Below are 19,305 nucleotides of genomic sequence, written 5' to 3' on the forward strand. Positions count from 1 at the left end.
TATAGAGAGAAATTGCCTAAAAGTTTGAAACGGCAATTTATTGCGAGTTTTTTAAAAATATCGTGAGATTTATTCAAAACATAAATATCGTAATTTAAACTTGATATTTACATTTTAAACAGGTATTTATCATGAAAAAACCTTGTATTTTTATTTTTAAATAATTTTTATTAATATTTTTAAAAATGATACATATTTCAAGTATGTTTTAGATTTTTGTGTGATATCAACACTTTTCAACTATTTTATAATTTCTCTGCTTTTTACATCCTAGGGCGTGTTTGATATGCACCAACGCCTGGGACTCATATTTCATGCAAAAGAGGACCCAGGTGGGAAAGTTCTTCCTCATGAGGAAAGATGCAATGCATGTTTTGAACTTTTGATACCAAACAAAACTCTTTGTGGGGCTATCCATTTCATATGAAAGAGGGTCTCTTTTTTAGGGGTGAACCAAACATCAACACGAGAAATACATGATGAAGTCTATATAATAAATGTAAAAAACCATCTTTCCTATCTTAGGATGTTCACAATCACACCTCCTCTCATGGGCAGCACTTTCTTAGGAAAAGCATACCTTTCAAGGAAAAGGTAATTTTTCTCTAGTAAGGGTGTAACAAACTCTCCCTTATAATTTCAATATTGTGTATACGGTAATATATTTTTGTGTGAAAACTTTCCTTAAAAAACATTTTTTTTCTAAAATTATCAAGAGATCGTGCATCAGCTGGATGACAATATTTGTAAAAATTGGTCACCTTTGAAACATAATCGAAAAAAATCAGCAGCTGAAAGTAATAACCCAAAAATTGGGCCGCTTTTGTAAAAACGTTGATAGTATAGCGGCTTCCTTGTGAAATTTTTTTTTTTTCACAAATAAAAAATTCGCCGCAAGACGCTTCTCATAAAAGCAACAAGCGGCCTCCAAACCCAACTCTCTCTCGCTCCCTCTCTTCGGAACCAGCAGAAACGAGAAGAAGAGGAGGAGCTTCAAACCCTAATCAAGAGGTTGAGATCGATTCCTTTCCTATTTCTCTCCATGTTCTCGTGTTATTCGATCTATATTTGTTAATTGAATCTTGTGAAGAGAGATTTATGCATGTTAGAATCGAGTCGTGGTTTTGATCGTGTTGTTTCTTGGTATTTTCTTTTTAGGGTTTGAGGTTTCGAGAATTAGGGTTTGTCGAGAAATCTAGGGATTGATTTGGGTGAGATGGACAGCCGTTACGGTTTTGAATTTTCTTTTTATTTATTTTTTGTTCCCCTTTTGAGGGAAGGTTGTTGTTGCGAAACCCTAAATCTTTTGGGTTGTTGACACGATCGCTAATGGGCGGTGCTTTGCTGTTTCGTTGATATACGTACGGTGTGATTGATTTTCTTTTTGTTTTTTTATGTTCTTAAGTTTGTCTCTTTTGTAGAAATCCTCTACGAGTTCCTGTAGATCACAACGTTGTTGAATTTTGTCTTGGTGTTTGGGTTTGGGATTCCGAATTAGGGTTCTTGATGTTCGGTTGATGGCGAGATTCTATGGAGATCCCTTGTTTTGGGGTTCTTTTATTACGTTCTTATGATTTTGGTTCTTTGTTCCCAAAGCTAGGTTGTTGATTTCTGTGACTGGTAGTTTTATGATAACATGAGTGATCGGAATTTTAAGTGTTAATCATGTTGGGCGCCATTTATAATGGAGATGGGCAGAGAGGTTACTGTCCTTGGAATGAATTTTAAGTATTTATCATGTTGGTTGTGGTTTATAGTTTGGAGGGGTGGTGAGGCTGCAGTCTTTGACTCTTTGATATCATGCACCCAACAATTAGCACCGTCTTGTTGTTGTTATGTCTTATTTTCCCTCTTTGTTTGTAGTTTTTGTCGGATGTGCTTTTTATGACAAGTTTTTGGGCTTATTGTTACTTAGGTCTGAGCTGATGGATCATTTGTTTCATGCTTTCTCTGTCATTTTTTTTATTAATTAGATTGCTTATGATCTTTTATGTGTCTATTTTTAGGTGCTGCTTAAACTCCTGGCAGCTTAGTCTGGAGTGTTTCTGTCATTGGACGTTGTGTTATTGAAAATCTTCAATCATGTTTGGACGTGCACCAAAGAAGAGCGACAACACCAAATATTATGACATTCTTGGCGTTACTAAAAACGCAACTCAAGATGAGCTTAAGAAGGCCTATAAAAAGGCTGCCATAAAGAATCACCCGGATAAAGGTGGAGATCCTGAGAAGGTGAATGAATTAGTCGATGATGCATTTTCATGAGTGCTTAAACAGGAAGATATATGCCTCCCCCGCTCTTAGGAAACTGTTGACATCTATTAACAGTTTTTTATTTAAGCTATTAATATTCGTTTTTTTCTGGCTTCAGTTCAAAGAGTTAGCTCAGGCATATGAAGTTCTTAGTGATCCTGAGAAGAGGGAAGTCTACGATCAGTACGGAGAAGATGCACTCAAAGAGGGGATGGGGGGAGGTGGTTCTTCCCATAACCCCTTTGATATTTTCGAGTCATTCTTTGGTGGAGGCTTTGGTGGTGAGTTGTTTTATTTCCAGATTTCTCCTACCCTTCAAACTTTTCCTTTTTTGTAGACATGATGTTTACGTATTACTCATCTTGCATTTCTCAGGTGGTAGTTCAAGAGGAAGGAGGCAAAAACGTGGCGATGATGTTGTTCATACTTTGAAGGTATCTCTTGAGGACTTGTACAATGGAACTTCTAAGAAGCTGTCCTTGTCAAGAAATGTGCTCTGTCCAAAATGTAAAGGGTATGCCTTTTAAACACATGCCTATGCTGTGTTCATAGTGTTGTCTGGGTTTCTGTATTAGCATGTTCTCCCATTGGGAAATCAATGATTTGTTAAAGTCTTAAAGAAATTAGATGTTTGGGAAATTACTACAATGATCTCTGGAAGTAGAATATATCTGAATCAATGATTAAGACAGTGACCTACAATATATATATATATATATATATATATATATATATATATATATATATATATATATATATATATACAACAACAACAACAGCTACGCCTTCATCCCAAAACAATTGGGGTCAGCGATATGATATATATATATATATATATATATATATATATATATATATATATATATATATATATATATATATATATATATATGATGTTTTGACTTTGTATGAGCATTTTCTCTTTATGTCAATTTTAGTTGAATAAATAAAGAGCTGCACGATGCACTCTTCAGGAATAATGGTGGGTTGCAAGTATCTTAATGTGGAGCTGCAATTAGTTTCCTAATATTTTTAGGATGACAGTCAGTGTGTTTATGTGTATGGGGGTGCATGGGGCATCTTGTGTCCACTAGAGCTTCCTGCAAAGCTGATTCTGTAACCTAGTGGCATTGCTGTCTGATCAGCACGGGTTGCACAATCTCCATGGCCGTCATTGCGGTCAAAATCTAAATCAGCTTGAAGGCCAGGAGCTGGAAGTAGCTCGTTTTCTTCGCATTGGAAATGCCAGAATAAAGACAGCGTGCATGCCTAGCTATATTCAATTTTTATTCTCCAATATTACATGGATACTTCATTTTGACTCCCGTTCTAATCCTCTTATACAGTGATCATAGGAAACTTCATAAAAGTGACTACTCCCATATCCACAGCCATTTCCATGTGACATGGTTATTCTAACAGAGCCTCATTTTCAGTTTATTGTATCTTGATTTTAGATTTACATGTGTATTTCTGTGATATGAACTGTGTGAATAGATATTCCATCTCCAAGAGAAAACACTATTATATTCTGTGTGAAATGCCTATTTTTCCCTTTTGGTTATATATATATATATATAAGGGGGTCCGGGGGTTCCCCCGACGCTGGTCGGGGGTCCAATTTTTTTTGCTGGTGTGTTTGTTTTAAGACTCGTTACCCACGTTCTGCTTGTTGTGTACTTTGAGGCAACGGGACAAAATTGATGAAACGAAAGGATTGGCAATCTGATTGACCCAGCCTGCTGTGTTCTGCTGACTGTCATGATTCAATCATGTCTGAAACTCCCTGGTCTTCACGAAAAAAAATATAAGCGGAAGGTTTGATGTGGTTTGTTGGAGAGAGAGTCTTCATGAGGCCTACGACTCCACTGCCACGCCATAGGATTATTCAAATTTCATTTTATATACAGCTGCACGATAGCTAAAAGAAATTTATTGGATTGGACATGTGGAAAAGAGAGGTCTACACAAGGCTACAGCTAGAGCACCCATCTCGTCAGGAGAACAGTGAATACTAATAGCCAGCAAGGCTACCACCATCATTATCATTTATTATGGAGAGAGAAAATCCTTTGCGAAAAAGAAGGATCTGGATTGAAAAGGCTCTACAATTTTAGATGGTTTTAAAAGTGCCCCTTTATAAAACAAGAGCAGCAGCAGCAAGCAGCTGTCAGCAGAATTTTTTTTTTTTTAAATTCCGCAGCCCCATTTCATAGGGCAATTTTTTTTAAAAAAAATCCAAAAAAAAATGTACCTAAATGATCCTGGGTGCGGTCAACGCACCCAGGATCGGGTGGACCGCACCCGGTGCCGCACCCGCACCCGCGTCGAGTCGCGTCGCCGCGGGTGCGGCACCATGCTAGCCGAATCCCTGTGACGTAGATGCAACTCCATTGTCAAAAACCTAAGAACTAGTTCTTGTAGCGAAATCTTTTGATGTTTACATACTACATAGTTTTGGCGGACAAATAAGATGCCTAATGAGTGGAGGAAGAGTACTTTGGTGCCTCTATATAAGAATAATGGTGATATACAAGATTGCACAAACTATCGTGGTATAAAACTCATGAGTCATACTATGAAACTTTGGGAGAGGGTGATTGAGTCTAGGTTGAGGAAGGTTGTCATGATATCGGAGAATCAATTTGGTTTTATGCCTGGAAGATCTACTATGGAAGCTATACATCTTCTTAGACAACTTATTGAGAGAAATAGAGAGAGGAACAAAGATTTGCATATGGTTTTATTGATTTGGAGAAGGCTTACGATAGAGTACCTAGGGACGTTCTCTGGTGGACAATGATGAAGAAAGGTGTTTCTCTCAAGTACATTAGTATAATTAAAGATATGTATGAAGGAGTAGTAACCAATGTCCGCACTTGTGGAGGGGTGACAACCAATTTTCCTATAACGGTTGGGTTACATCAAGGATCTGCTTTAAGCCCTTTCCTATTTGCTATAGTGATGGATGAACTTACGAGATCAATTCAAGAAAATGTGCCGTGGTGTATGTTGTTTGCTGATGATATTGTTTTGATTGATGAGTCTAGAGTTGGGGTTAATGCTAAGTTAGAATTATGGAGACAGACATTGGAAGCTAGAGGTTTTAAGTTGAGTAAGAGTAAGACAGAATACATGGAATGTTGATTTAGTAAGCAACGAAATAGAGATGGGAGTGTAGTGAAGCTTGGTGAGCAAGAAATACCGGTGGATGATTCTTTCAAATATTTGGGATCTATCATTCAAAAGTATGGAGAAATTGATGGAGATGTAAATCATAGGATAAAGGTTGGGTGGATGAAATGGAAGAGTGCAATTGGAGTGTTGTGCGATCGTAGAATGCCATTGCGGTTGAAGGGAAAGTTTTATAGGACAACTATTAGGCCCGCTTTACTATATGGTACGGAATGTTGGGCTGCCAAGAGACATCATATTCAAAAAATGAGTGTAGCTGAGATGCGTATGCTGAGATGGATGTGTGGAAATACAATAAAAGATAAGATTCAGAACGAGGAGATACGTAAGAAGGTAGGCGTTGCACCCATTGAAAATAAGATGAGAGAGAATCGTTTACGGTGGTTTGGACATATTCGACGAAGGCCTAATGATGCTCCAGTTAGAAGGATGGAGAAATGGGAAAATATATTAGTTAAAAGAGGTCGGGGTAGGCCTAGGAAGACATGGATGGAGGTGATAGGAAAGGATATGAATGCTTTGAACCTCACTGAGGACATGGCATTGGATAGAAATGAATGGAGGAGAAGGATTCATGTGGAAGACCCAGAATGATTTTCTTTGTTGGTTCATATCGCCGACCCCAATTGTTTTGGGATGAAGGCATAGTTGTTGTTGTTGTATACTACATAGTTTTTTATAATGTGCTAAATCAACGGTTTGAAAATTTTGAAGTTTCCTAGATCGTAAAAATACAATCTATACATCAAAAAGATTTTCAATAAGAGTAAGTTCTTAGGTTTTTGATCATGAAGATCACATCTGTACGGTTAGAATTGCCAAAAAATGATTTTAAATATAATTTTTAAAGTGTTTTGGACGGTTTGTAACTTCCTTTGGGTGGATGGTCCCCCTTCCCTATCAAGGTAAATATTGCAAAGGTGTGTTTTATGCATGGATGTCAATCCCTATTCCCTCCCCCCTTCTCTCTTTGTGGGTGTTACATTGCTGAGATCATCTTGAATCATCATTGGGTTAAATAACTTTGTGTGCATCCATGTGTGTGTGAGTGTGCACACACTCAAATGTTGTTGTAGTTGTCTTGTCATAGAGACAGATTTTTCTTCTTGTATTATTTAATATAGCATAGTCAGTAATGTAAACTAAATGATATTTTTCACGGGCAGTTCCGAGTTTCCCCCTACTCTCTGACCCAAAATCCTCATGCTTCTGGTTACTCTGGAAAAATACTGAGGTTTTGAAATTTTCTTTTTAATTATATGATCTGCATTATTTGGATTTTCTAAAGTGCTTTTTAGATAGTTGCCTTTCAATTTTGAAGCACTGTGCTACCTTGATAGATTCTATTATTTTGCTTATCACTTTGTGCAGTTGCATCAGCTATAGAAATGGCTTATTACTTACTATAATTATCTGTAATACAACTCTTCAGAAAAGGTTCAAAGAGTGGTGCATCAGGGAGATGTTTGGGATGCCAGGGCTCTGGAATGAAGGTGTCTATTAGACAGCTTGGACCAGGCTTGATGCAGCAGATGCAGCATGTTTGTCCTGAGTGCAGAGGGTCCGGTACGTGTTTAGGCCATTGCTTCTAATCGTGGTTCTCCCTTTGTCTGTGATCATGTTTTGACCATTGAATCCTTGCTGCAGGCGAAGTTATAAGTGAGAAAGACAGATGTGGACACTGCAAAGGAGAGAAAGTTGTTCAGGAGAAGAAGTTGCTGGAGGTGCATGTTGATAAAGGAATGCAACATGGTCAGAAGATTGCATTTCAGGGTGAAGCTGATGAAGCTGTAAGCCCAGTTCTTTGATTGTGCTCAAACTTTTCCATGAATAATTTTTTGTTATGCATATGATTTTTTTTTCTGCTGTTTGAAGAACCGATTTCCCGAGTATTAGTTATTCTGTCTGGTGGATCCTCGGTCTTATACGTTGCCTTCAAATATAATCGTCACCTGCTAGTCGGGGAAAATTTTTGAACAAGGGGGATATTTTTTGTGTTATGGCTACCTTAATACTCTTCGCCACTTTCTGGTTGGGTAAATGACAATGTGACATCAATAAAAACACCCATACAAGACGCAAATATATAATTATATATATATATATATGCATGTTCTATTTTATGTTTGTATGTCATCTGTTACAAGGCAACTTTGAATAGTTGCTTATAAAATCTTTTTGAGTGCTATATCTGCCTCTATGCTGCTTATGTTAAGGAAAAACAATTATTCTGACATCTTTAACTGCAAATAGTGTGTTTTTATATGATATTGTAGAAGCGCAAGTATGATGAATAAGTAATGGTTAGACCTGTTAATAATGAAGTCAGTAATGACATTTTAAAATAACATATATTTTTTTGTAGTGATGCTGTGTAATTATACCTGCCTATGTCACATGGGTATAGGTTCGGGTATTAAGGTTACGACAGTGATTTCAAATTTTGCGAGTACGAGGATACAACTATACATAAAGAATCAAGGTGATGATATTTTGGAAAGATTGGAGGGTATAGGAAAATATTTTAAAAGGGAGGGGCTGTTCTAGACCCAAAAATCCTACGGAGATTCGTAGTTTTTTGGGATTGGTTGGGTACTATCGGCGATTTGTGGAAAGATTTTCTATATTGGCAGCTCCAATGACAAAACTCACTGAGAAAGACAAAGTTTGAGTGAAATGTCAAGTGTGAGCGGAGTTTTCAGGAGATAAAGAAGTGTTTGACCACTGGTCTAGTTTTGGTCTTACCTTCTGCATATAGAGGCTTCATTATTTATAGTGATGCTTCTCATAAGGGATTAGGTTGTGTTTTGGTGTAGTATGGTAAAGTGATAGCGTATGCATCTCGCCAACTGAAAACACATGAAGTTAACTATTCAACACATGACTTAGAGCTAGCAACCGTTGTATTCGTCCTTAAGATATGGAGACACTACTTATACAATGAATAATTTAAAGTTTTTACTGACCATTAAAGTCTCAATACTTGTTTTTCCACAGAGTTAAACTTGAGATTGAGGGGATGACTTGAATTTTTAAAAGATTATGACTTTAAGATGAAATATCATCCGGGAAAGGCGAATGTAGCCATTGACGCTCTTAGCAGAAAGTCAGGAGCATTGGCCGGACTTGCAGATTGGGATTTGTAATATTGTTTTATATAAAAGCAAAAAGCTTTTCAATCTCTGTGTGTGTGTGCGTGGCACCTTCCACGGAAGGAGGCCCAAGTACACCTCTCTCTCTCTCTCCGTCCTCCTTCGTTTCTTCTTCCTCGCTCTTTCGCTCTTTATCTCTGGCACCTTCCACAAGCGAAGGAGGCCCAGTTACGCCTCCTCCCTCTTTCTATCCTCCATCTTTTCCCTCTCTCTTGTGCCCTGCCAATTTCTTCTTCTTCTCTCTCTCTCTAAGGGGGGTAGGTTTGACCTAGAGTTGACAGTCGAGGAAGCGATTTAGGAAGCAAAAGCGGGAAGCAAGACACTTCTAAAACTTTAGAAGCGAACCGGGAATCCTCTCGGAAGCGAGAAGGAAAGCGAAGAAGAAATAAAGAGGAAAGCGACTTAGGATTCAAGTGGGAAGCGAATAGGAATCGAGTTTTCTCAATATTGGGCAATTTTTTTTGTTAAACGCTCTAAATTTGTTCTGATATTGGAAAGCGAGTGGGAAGCAAAATGGGAAGCACACTTCTCATTTAAAAGGGTTGCTTCCCTGCGTGTTTAGGAAGTGACGCGCGCTTCCGAAACACGTTTCGAGGTCCTATAACGTTTTCGGCAACCCTGGTTTGACCCCATGGCAAACAACAAATTTTTTTGGTCGTGTAAGGTTGGACTCGACCCGGCCCAGCATACTCCCGTGCCGTGACCAGTACCAGTGCCTGTGTCGACACGGGTAAGGCTACTAATTTTCCGTGTCTATGTGACATAGATACCTGCTTGTTTGAATATTTTAAAATTTTACATCCTTCCAGGCTTTTGTAAGAACCTGAGTATCAGATGTGTCATACTAGGCACTAGGCAATGCTGTTCTGCTTTTCGTATCTATTACTGTGAGGGATTGCTGCACCCATGGAATGTTCATGGTGTTTTGTGTATGTCCAGGCAATATTGAGCTGCTTTATTTGTTTTGTTTTATCTGGGAGATATTACAAAGCCATCTTTTTGGTCTTACAATGTCTCTTTTGAAATTTTCATTCTAACTTTTGACATTATACCAGTCACCAATCACGTTCTTTGCAATTTCTCGGTGAGTTTTTTCTTGGGAATTTTGTTCAAAAAGTGATTCTCTTGCAAAAATCTTGGAACTTTTAAAAAGTGAAAAATGTAAAGAATAGTGAAAAATAAAACAAATAATAGCTTTTGTATTTTTTAACGAAAATATAAAAAGGTTGGATGAGTTGTTACTTGTTAAATATAAAAGAAGAAAAAAAGAATGTCTACTTAATATATAAAATTAAGAAACTTTTTGAAAAATTTCACAGAAATATCATGATATTTCACATTTTTTGTCTGTTGCAAAAAAAGTACTGTGATATTTTCAAAATATGGGTGACATTGGTGATTGTGCATTATGCATGTTAGTATGTATAGTTGTATACACTTCAAAACGCAAAATGCATAGGCTCCTCTGGCTTGCATAATGTTTGTCCATGAAATCGCCCATGTTTTTTGGTGCATTTTTCTGTGATTGCTGTTCCTTGATGGCAAAGAGTGAGCTAGCTAGGGCAAACCAAAACAAACAATAATTAAACTAATACCTTTTCATAACGAAAACTAAACTAATATCTCAAAATAGGAAAAGTGGTAACTGCCTACCACTTTTTTGGCCTACTGCGAGTGAATGGGTGTTTTGGGGTTGTTTTGCAAGACCCTGCATATGTTTTCAACATGGTCAATTTGCTAGGAAATGACACTTGGATCATGTTTTTCGATAAAAAAACATGATTTTTTAACCCTTGAATATTTATGAAAATCTTAGCCTGTCGATTTTTAAACCTTATAAAAACCTACCTGAGTGTTGGAATCGGACCCTCCAAGAGTCGATTCCTATAAAATCAAGCATGTAGAATGCATCTGTACGGTCAGATTTAAGGAAAAATGAAAAAACTCTTCACAATCCTGGTAGGCCAGAAAAGTGGTTGGCAGCTACCATCTACTCAAAATAATACCTGGAGGGGAACACCCAATTAACCGACATTCAGGAGCTAAAATTTCATGGGGTGGGATTCCCTCTATCTTTAGTATTTGAATTAAGAACCCCTCTCTCTGTGCGCAATGAAATCACAATATTTTCAAGAAATCTCCGATATTTGTGCCTGAGTTTTGTAAATGGCTGGGAAATTGGTGGCTTCTTGTGATTCACTCTTTGCTCAAAATGCTTTGCTGTCTGAATTTTGAATGTGAAGTAATTTAAACAAATACTGGTACGATTGTAACAACATGCACAAGTTTCCTTGCTGGCAACTGTCTTTCTTTTTGCTACCCATAGTGCTTTAATATCTTGTTCTTTACTGCCTGCAGCCTGACACAGTTACTGGAGACATTGTATTTGTCTTACAACTGAAGGAGCATCCAAAGTTCAAACGAAAATCTGATGATCTCTTCGTGGAACACACACTCAGCTTGACAGAGGCCCTGTGTGGTTTTCAATTTTCTCTCACACATCTTGATGGCAGGCAATTGCTTATTAAATCAAATCCAGGAGAGATCGTCAAGCCTGGTAAGAATTCTATTTATCAAGTCTTACTATGCTTCAGCCAAGTGCTTATGATTGCTTGACTGGAGCAACATGTTAGTTCAAAAGCTGGAGCAAACCATCTTTTGACTTGAATTGAAGTTTGATCAACTAAGGTAATTTATTATAATTACTTTATATGAGTGAGTGTGACATATCATTGGTGAGAAAATGCATCCAGCTTTCTGATGGTGAACTGCTGAAATAATGGGGTTGGTCAAAGAGAAAAAACTTCCTTTTTAACCAGCATTTCGGTATTAAAGTGGGTCACACCTCCCCTGATGAACAAGTTTCCCACCACATTTTCTCTCCCCGGGGCCCTTAATGAATGCAAAGAGTTTTCAATGGGCCTACTGATTTTATGAGTTCTCCCTGAATATGAAACAAATGTAACATGTTTTCTTATGAAAATTATCTCATATGCTTCTATCATCATATGAAACACAAATCGCATTGAGGTTTTATTTCTATTTATCACCTCTGAAACAAATGCCCCCTACACAAGAATTCCATGATTGGACAAATAATAGTACTTCAAAGGGTAAATTGCAAAAGGACTTCAAGGTTATCAGCTTCTTAGAAAGACCTGCCAAACTTTTTGGTTATTACATGCAACTGCTTGCATTTTTCATCTTTTTTCACAAAGGCTTGCCTGGTCAAAAAATCAATTGGTTGACCATGGTTTAGTAAAATATAATTTATAGAATACCCTTAACATCTTGTCCATTAACAAAAGGAGATATAAAATTTGATTATTCTATCAATGAGCGGATGTGGCACTGGTTTTCTGTTAATGAATGACAAGTAATTTTATGCATTTTGCAGCTGTTTGAAATGCACTAGGAAACCGCAGGTGGTTGAACATAATAACCTAAAAGTTGGGTAGGTTTCTGTAAATAGGTGTCAGATGATAATAAGTTCACCCTGTAACGTTGTACAAAACTCACACTTTATTGGAAAGTTTACTCCCATTGACAATATCTTGTTGCATGTCTTACCTAGGAATTTCGACGAGGTATAATTTGTACCATAGTCACAGATATCAGCAATATTTTCAAAATATCCGATATTATTGCTGTATAATTTGTACCATAGTCACATATATCAGCAATATTTTCAAAATATCCGATATTATCGCTGTATTTGCAGCAAACACTATTATGGGTAAAATATCGTGTTATTTTGAAGATATCGCCAATTTGATAATATTGTGATATTATGATGATAATATCGTGATATTATGACGATAATATCGTGATATTATCACGATAATATCATGATAAAAACATGCTAATATCGTGATAATATCAATTATTGTTATTGTTTTTATTTATTTTCTACATCTTAAATGTGTTTTTCTTCTTTATTTTGCATTTTTACTTATTTATTTTATTATATATGTATTTTATTATCTAAACATGATATTTTCTTACTTATTTTTGTTATTTTTATATATTTTTTATTTTTTTAAGCCCCGAGATTTATCACCAAACCTATAAATATCGTGAGAAATAGCCTTGCCGAGATACAGCTGATGCCGATATTTGTGACTATGATTTGTACATATGGAATAAATTTTTCTATTACTTGTCATTATAATATTTGATAATTCCTAGTTGTTATTGTTTGCTTAGAGATTGCTACAGCTAGAATCACAAGTTGACCTGTTTCATTTGGTTGTAAATATCTTATCTGTTTCGATTTTTATCATATTATATTGTAGTTGTCTTTAACTAGGAAGTTTCATGAGTTATTCAATGAGTATTTGTACACATGGAATAAATTTTTGTAGTGCTCGTTATTATAATATCAAGCAATTACTAGTTGTTATAGAGATTGCTACAGGTGGAATTGCAAGTTTACCTGTTTTGTCTGGTTTTACATATCTGTACTATTTTGTCATATTATTTGTAGGCCAATACAAGGCTATCAATGATGAGGGAATGCCACACCACCAAAGGCCATTCATGAAGGGTCGGTTATACATTCACTTCAACGTAGACTTCCCAGATTCTCTTTCAGCTGACCAATGCCGGTCTCTGGAGACAATTCTACCACCAAGGCCAAGCAACAACCACGTATCAGATATGGAGTCGGATGAGTGTGAGGAGGCCACATTGCATGATGTCAACATTGATGATGAGATGAGAAGAAAGCAGCAGCAACAGCAAGAAGCATATGATGAGGATGATGAGTCATCTGCTCCGCGTGTGCAATGCGCACAGCAGTGATTCAGTTATTGCTTACTTCACTATTGGGGTAATATTTGCTTCTCTAATTTTTTGGACTCATTATTAGTATTCAGTGTATGATGTTGGGAGTACTTAATTTCTTTAGTTTTTTCTTCCTTTTTCTTTCTCACTTTGATTGTGATTTTGGGGTCGCTATTCCCTTGTAATATGATGACATCCTGATCCAACTTCGTTCAATTAAGCATCCGACCTATGCTCTTATTTATTTTCCTATCAGATAGGCTGATGCTATATGTGTATTAGCTTTGGAAATATACAGGAAAAACGTAAAAAGATTCTCTTGGAAGTAGCCTTTGTACAGCAGATGCTGCTGCTGTTGCGTATCCAACCACCACCACACATGAGAACGTGCACGCAACACACACACAGAGGCATGTATCCAATGTTAAAACAAGAATTTGTTTGGCGCTAAAAGTCGTTCTATATTTATTGACATGATTGTGTTTGTGTGCGATACCTGAAAGCTTTATTTATACTTTGTATATGAAAATGTTCTTTTGTTTGCTAATGAGTTGGAATGCTCTTTCCGCAATATTGGGCTATTGGGTTATGTAATTTGATGGTTGCAATAACTGTGGGAGAGTACAAAGGACGTTGAAAGGAGACACTGTACATAATTTGACATTGGCATGAGTTGGTATGTTTGAAAGATCTTATATATGTATGTATTAGCAGTTAGTGCACGTCACCTTGTATTGGGACGTTGCAAATTCGAATACCAATGGTATGGTTGTATAATTGATAGGGTCTGCCTAACACCAGCTTTCTATGTCGAAATAAAAGCTGATATCAGAGAGAGAGAGAGAGAGAGAGAGTACATTCCTGGCTATCCTTGGATTAGTTTTTATAAAGAATTCAAAGTTGGTTTAACCATATAAGTTATGAATAAGAGTATTCGGCAAAATATAATAGCATCTATCTCTCATCATACCTGCATTTGGATTTGGATTTTTGGGTCTGATTGTTTTTACAGAAAAGTAATAGGGAAGCGAGTCAGACCAATGTTGTCATTATCGTATAGGGCCGTGAATCATTTTAGAAACAATTCAGGTGAATGGATCGATTTGGATTCGGAGCTTGAATCCAACTGACTCCTTCAACTTTCAACAAAACAATGACACTTGTTACCAAAATATTAAAATAATATTTAAAAATATTTGATTTTTTTGCAAATTTGTCCCCCCTTATCAGCCATTTGCAAATTAGTCCCCATCTTATCTGATTTTGCAAATTGGTTGCCGCCTTTTAGTTAGCCTTTGCAAATTGGTCCCTGAGGTTAACAGCCGTCCCTCAACTTAACGTAAACCGCATCTTGAGTCTCCTATGGTTCGCTAGAGTGGGAAACTCATAGATGGATGGTTACAGAGGTTATGGAATGGACTGCCAAGATTAGGCATAGCGTTTGGTTTTGTAGGGAGATTTTCCCTAATCCCTTATAGACCGACAGTGCTCCTCACAAGGACTGAATGCATCCTTCGGGTTTTGCTGCAGACCAGTCTAAGTTGTCGAAGAGATGGGCAGACGAGGGTCATTGTTAACCATGGTCAGTGTTTGACCATGGTTAAACTAATGGATGTTCACAGAAGGGCTATTTTGTAATAACGGTGAGAAAAAAGTGGGGGCCATTTCCCAAACCCATAAGGCGAGGACTAATTTGCAAATTGCTGACAAGGCTGGTATCAATTTGCAAAAATTTCAAAATATTTTTAACTATTTCTTGTCATTTTTAGAAAATAAGCTGAATGGGCCTTTCAAAAAAATAGAAAACCATCGAGTCAGACATGATCAAGATCGATCATCAGGCATGTTCGGTTGGATCACATGAGATTCACTTTCTCATTTTGTATAAGCAGCCGAACATAAAAAGGTTAGAGGCAGACCCCTATTAGTTATACAAATATACCATTGGGTTTTGAACCTGCAACGACCCAACACAAGGTGACGTGCACTAGCTGCTCCTACCACACAAGTGGAGCCCCGTTGCTAAATGGCTAACCTCCTTGCCGTAGGTTAACCAACTAATTAAGGCTCAAGGGAAGAAAGTGCGTAGGTTCACCAATAGGGTGGTTGAGCATGGTGTTGGGGATCAGGGCCACCAGGACTCACCCTCCTGGACTCTAATCCAGACTCTGCCACCTTCTTGCTTCCTCACCTTCCCCTTGAACATGGAGGAACCATTACCACCGTGTCATGTCTGACTAGATTTGAGGAACACGAGATTCAGATAAGGCCAGCTGAGTCAAGAGAAGAATCAACACTACTGACACTGCACTGAAGCTCGCCATGATAATGATATGTATGTATATGGCTCTGTCAACTTCTAGTTGCTGGCATATTGACATGGTCATGGTTCATGGTCTCTTTATAGATGTAGCAGGCCATGCTCTCAGAGATGATTTTGAATAATTTAGTGCATATTTGTAACAATTGTCTATAAAAATAGACATGAGTGGATGACATGATTATGATGATGATCAGGCCCAATGGAGTCCGTTGGCCTGTATTCCTTTTAACTACCCATCCTGTAAGTTAATAAACTAACCACCAACCCTCAGCCTTATGTGTGCTCCAATATCATCCTCTACCAAAGAAACCTCGGAGTTTTGCTGAATCCCCCTCTCTCTCTCTGTGTGTGTGTATATATATATATATATATATATATATATATATATATATATATATATATATATATATATATATATATATATATATATATATATATATATATATATATATATATATATATATATATATATATATATATAATGGAAACTACAAAAATGGGCACGATGATAAATGAAACATGCTATTGAATGTTTTGTGTTTTTTCAAAATTCTGACCATACATATGTGATCTATATGCTTGTTTTTATAAGAATGAGTTCTTGGAGCATTTGATTGGGATGCATGGATAGGTTTTTATAAGGTTTCAAAATTCAATGGCCTACATTTTTTATAAAATTTTGAAGCTCCAAATGCAATTTTTTCCATCTAAAATGCATTATCCAAGTGTCAAATTCTAGTAAATCAATTATGCTGAACACATCTATGGTTTAAAATTTCGAAAAAAACACCAAAAATCTAATAGCATATTTCATTTAGCACCATGCCCATTTTGTAGGTTTTCATATATATATATATATATATATATATATATATATATATATATATATATATATATATATATATATATATATTAACTTTAACTCATCAAAATAGTAATTAAAACATGTTAAGCAACGTTAGAGTTAAATTTAACACACCAAAATAGTAATTAAAACATGTTAAGCATGATCCAAATGTTAGAATTAGAATTCTTGCCAAGGATTTTCCAAATCCATGTTAAACTCGAATGTGATCTTCAACTAGAACTATGGATTTTATGGTTCGCACGTACTGGTTTCCAAACAGCGTAACATAATTACAATTTTACATTGATGGTTGTGGCTAAATGCTTAGTCATTGTTGGTCTTAGGCAATTTTTTTTGCGACAACAGTAAAAAATATATTGCAGATGGAAATAATTAAGCTTCAAATAAGTAGTGCAACATGCAAAAGACAAAGGGTTGTGCAGTTCTTGTTGTGGCATAGCTGTTTGGCTTTCTACCAAAAAACTTCTGAGTGGAACAGTGACACGCATTCTCTTTGCATGGAGAATAGAAAAGTGCTCAAAATAACAACCTGCCAGGACCATAATCAGGTGCCATGTGTGATTTACTGTCAAGTGACAAGAGTGGATAGCTATTTGTGGTGCCCATGAATAGCTCTGAAAAACAAAATTGTGGTGCCCATGAATAGCTCTGAAAAACAAAATTGTGGTGCCCGTTTAAAATACAAAGTAAGCAACCATAGTGTTGGCTGCCGTTCATCGCAAGGATGAAGGGCACCCTGGTGATCCTATACATAGCTTTTGTTTAAAATTTCCGGTTCTTCATAGCTTTTATAATACAGAATACCTGAGTTTTCTTTACTGCTACCAGTACCAAACACTCATGGTCTTCAGAAGATAAATTCCTGAGTCCTGATCCGAGCCCAACCAGCTTAGGCTGGACCAAAACCCACCTAGGAAGCTTGTTAGCTTACTAGTGCGTTCATTCTTACCTGAACCCAGTTAAAACATTCGCTGGCGTAGCTAGGATTCATGTGAGGGGGGGGGGGGGGGGGGGGCAAACAGGGGTGTAGCAAAAAGAAAAAATTTGTGTGATAGTCGGGGGTTCGGGGGCAGCGCCCCCATTTTTTTTTTTTTGAGATAAAAAAAATGGCTATAATTATTAATAAAAATCTATTTCATATGGACGAATCAAACTATTTGCTGCAGTCAGAGCTGGGCTGGGCTACAAAAATGGATAAAAATCTATTTCACATGGAATCAGGGCTGGGCTAGGACTGGGCTTGTAAAAAAAATATCTTTTTTTTTAACTGTTTCGGGAGGCAGGACTGGGCTGCCCCCTCCTAGCTACACCTATATATATATATATATATATATATATATATATATATATATATATATATATATATATATATATATATATACCCACAAAAAAACATGCCAAACCTACCAAATAAAAAAATGTGTTCAGCATGATTTGTTGTTTTTTATTTTCAAAATTCTGACTGTACAAATGTGTTCAGCATGATTGATTTACTAGAAATCGACACTTGAATCATGAATTTTGGATAAAAAATGGTATTTGGAGCCTTGAAAATCTACGAAAATTGTACGCCATTGATTTTTGAAACTTTATAAATACCTATCCATGCATCCAAATCAAATGCTCCAAAAACTGATTTCTGTAAAAACAAGCATATAAAACACATTTGTACTGTCAAAATTAAAAAAAAACATCAAAAATCTAATAAAACGTGTGGTGGGTAGGTTTTCATTGCCTATGTATAAGTAGCTAGATCCATACAAACAAGCGTGTGAAATAGTATAGAACTATATTATATTTTTCATATATATATATATATATATATATAAAATCTGCAAATAAGCCCTCCATAATTTCATCCATCTCTCTCAGGTACTAAATGGTTAGAAACTATTACAAATTGATCACATGTCCCCTTCTCAACAGCCAGTGGATAGAGTCTATATCCTATCCTTGGTCAACCCTTGAGATTGCTTTTCTTTTGAATGTCGTCCAGAATGAGGTCGCGCAGGAGGTGCTTGAAAAAGGATTCGACTTAGATTATGAGTGGAGTGAACTCAACTTCAAGGCTAGATCTACTTGAATTTGGACTTGACTTAGATCTCACATCAGGGTCTTTAGATCTAGTTAGAAGAGGTAAAAGCTGCTAATTTTCACATGGAATAAAACAAGTTGGATTATGCCCATTTCTTATACCGAGCTCATCATATTTTGCTACTCGATTTTGATTTCCAATCTCGACCCAAAACACCATATATCTGAATTGAGGCCGGATCTAAATCATATATAGTCTGGTATAGTTAGGGATGCAAACATATCAAACTTGGCGCAGTTATAGGCATTATTGAATCTGACCTAATCAGTTTTGACCTAATTGGATTCTCATTCAGATTCAGAGTTAGATGCAAAAAAGGCAAATATCAAACCCATATCCTGTTAGCTAATCAGATATATTCCATAAGTAAACTCATTCCATATCATCTGCCAAGTTTCAATTCAGATACAGATCAAAATCTGCATTCCCAATCCAAATCTGATTACTCATCCTTTTCTTTTCGTAAAATCCAGCTAACTGGATTTGGATTCCGTTGGACATCCAATTCAAACCCAATGCCTTGACACCCCTAAGTTTAGTCTGATATGGACAATAATCTGATAAATAAATATGGCAGGACTTAGGCCAAACCCTGGTTCAACTTTACCCATTTACCCTTTTCACTTGAAAATCA

At 36.6% G+C, this 19,305-nt stretch overlaps 1 protein-coding gene across 1 annotated transcript; it reads left to right on the forward strand.

The window, feature by feature from the left end:
- The first annotated feature begins 909 nt into the window (after nucleotides 1–909).
- On the forward strand, nucleotides 910–13,623 carry LOC149817560 (dnaJ protein homolog). Its single transcript, XM_089984863.1, has 8 exons — nucleotides 910–1,011; nucleotides 2,007–2,232; nucleotides 2,372–2,534; nucleotides 2,629–2,767; nucleotides 6,881–7,014; nucleotides 7,096–7,238; nucleotides 10,959–11,157; nucleotides 13,087–13,623. Exons 2-8 carry the CDS (start codon nucleotides 2,083–2,085, stop codon nucleotides 13,401–13,403), a joined length of 1,245 nt encoding a protein of 414 aa, XP_089840989.1. The 5' UTR covers nucleotides 910–1,011; nucleotides 2,007–2,082; the 3' UTR covers nucleotides 13,404–13,623.
- Nucleotides 13,624–19,305: the final 5,682 nt, after the last annotated feature.

This window comes from Nuphar pumila, chromosome 13 (genome assembly GCF_984573655.1).
Source record: "Nuphar pumila chromosome 13, dmNupPumi1.hap1.1, whole genome shotgun sequence".
Lineage (NCBI taxonomy): Eukaryota > Viridiplantae > Streptophyta > Magnoliopsida > Nymphaeales > Nymphaeaceae > Nuphar > Nuphar pumila.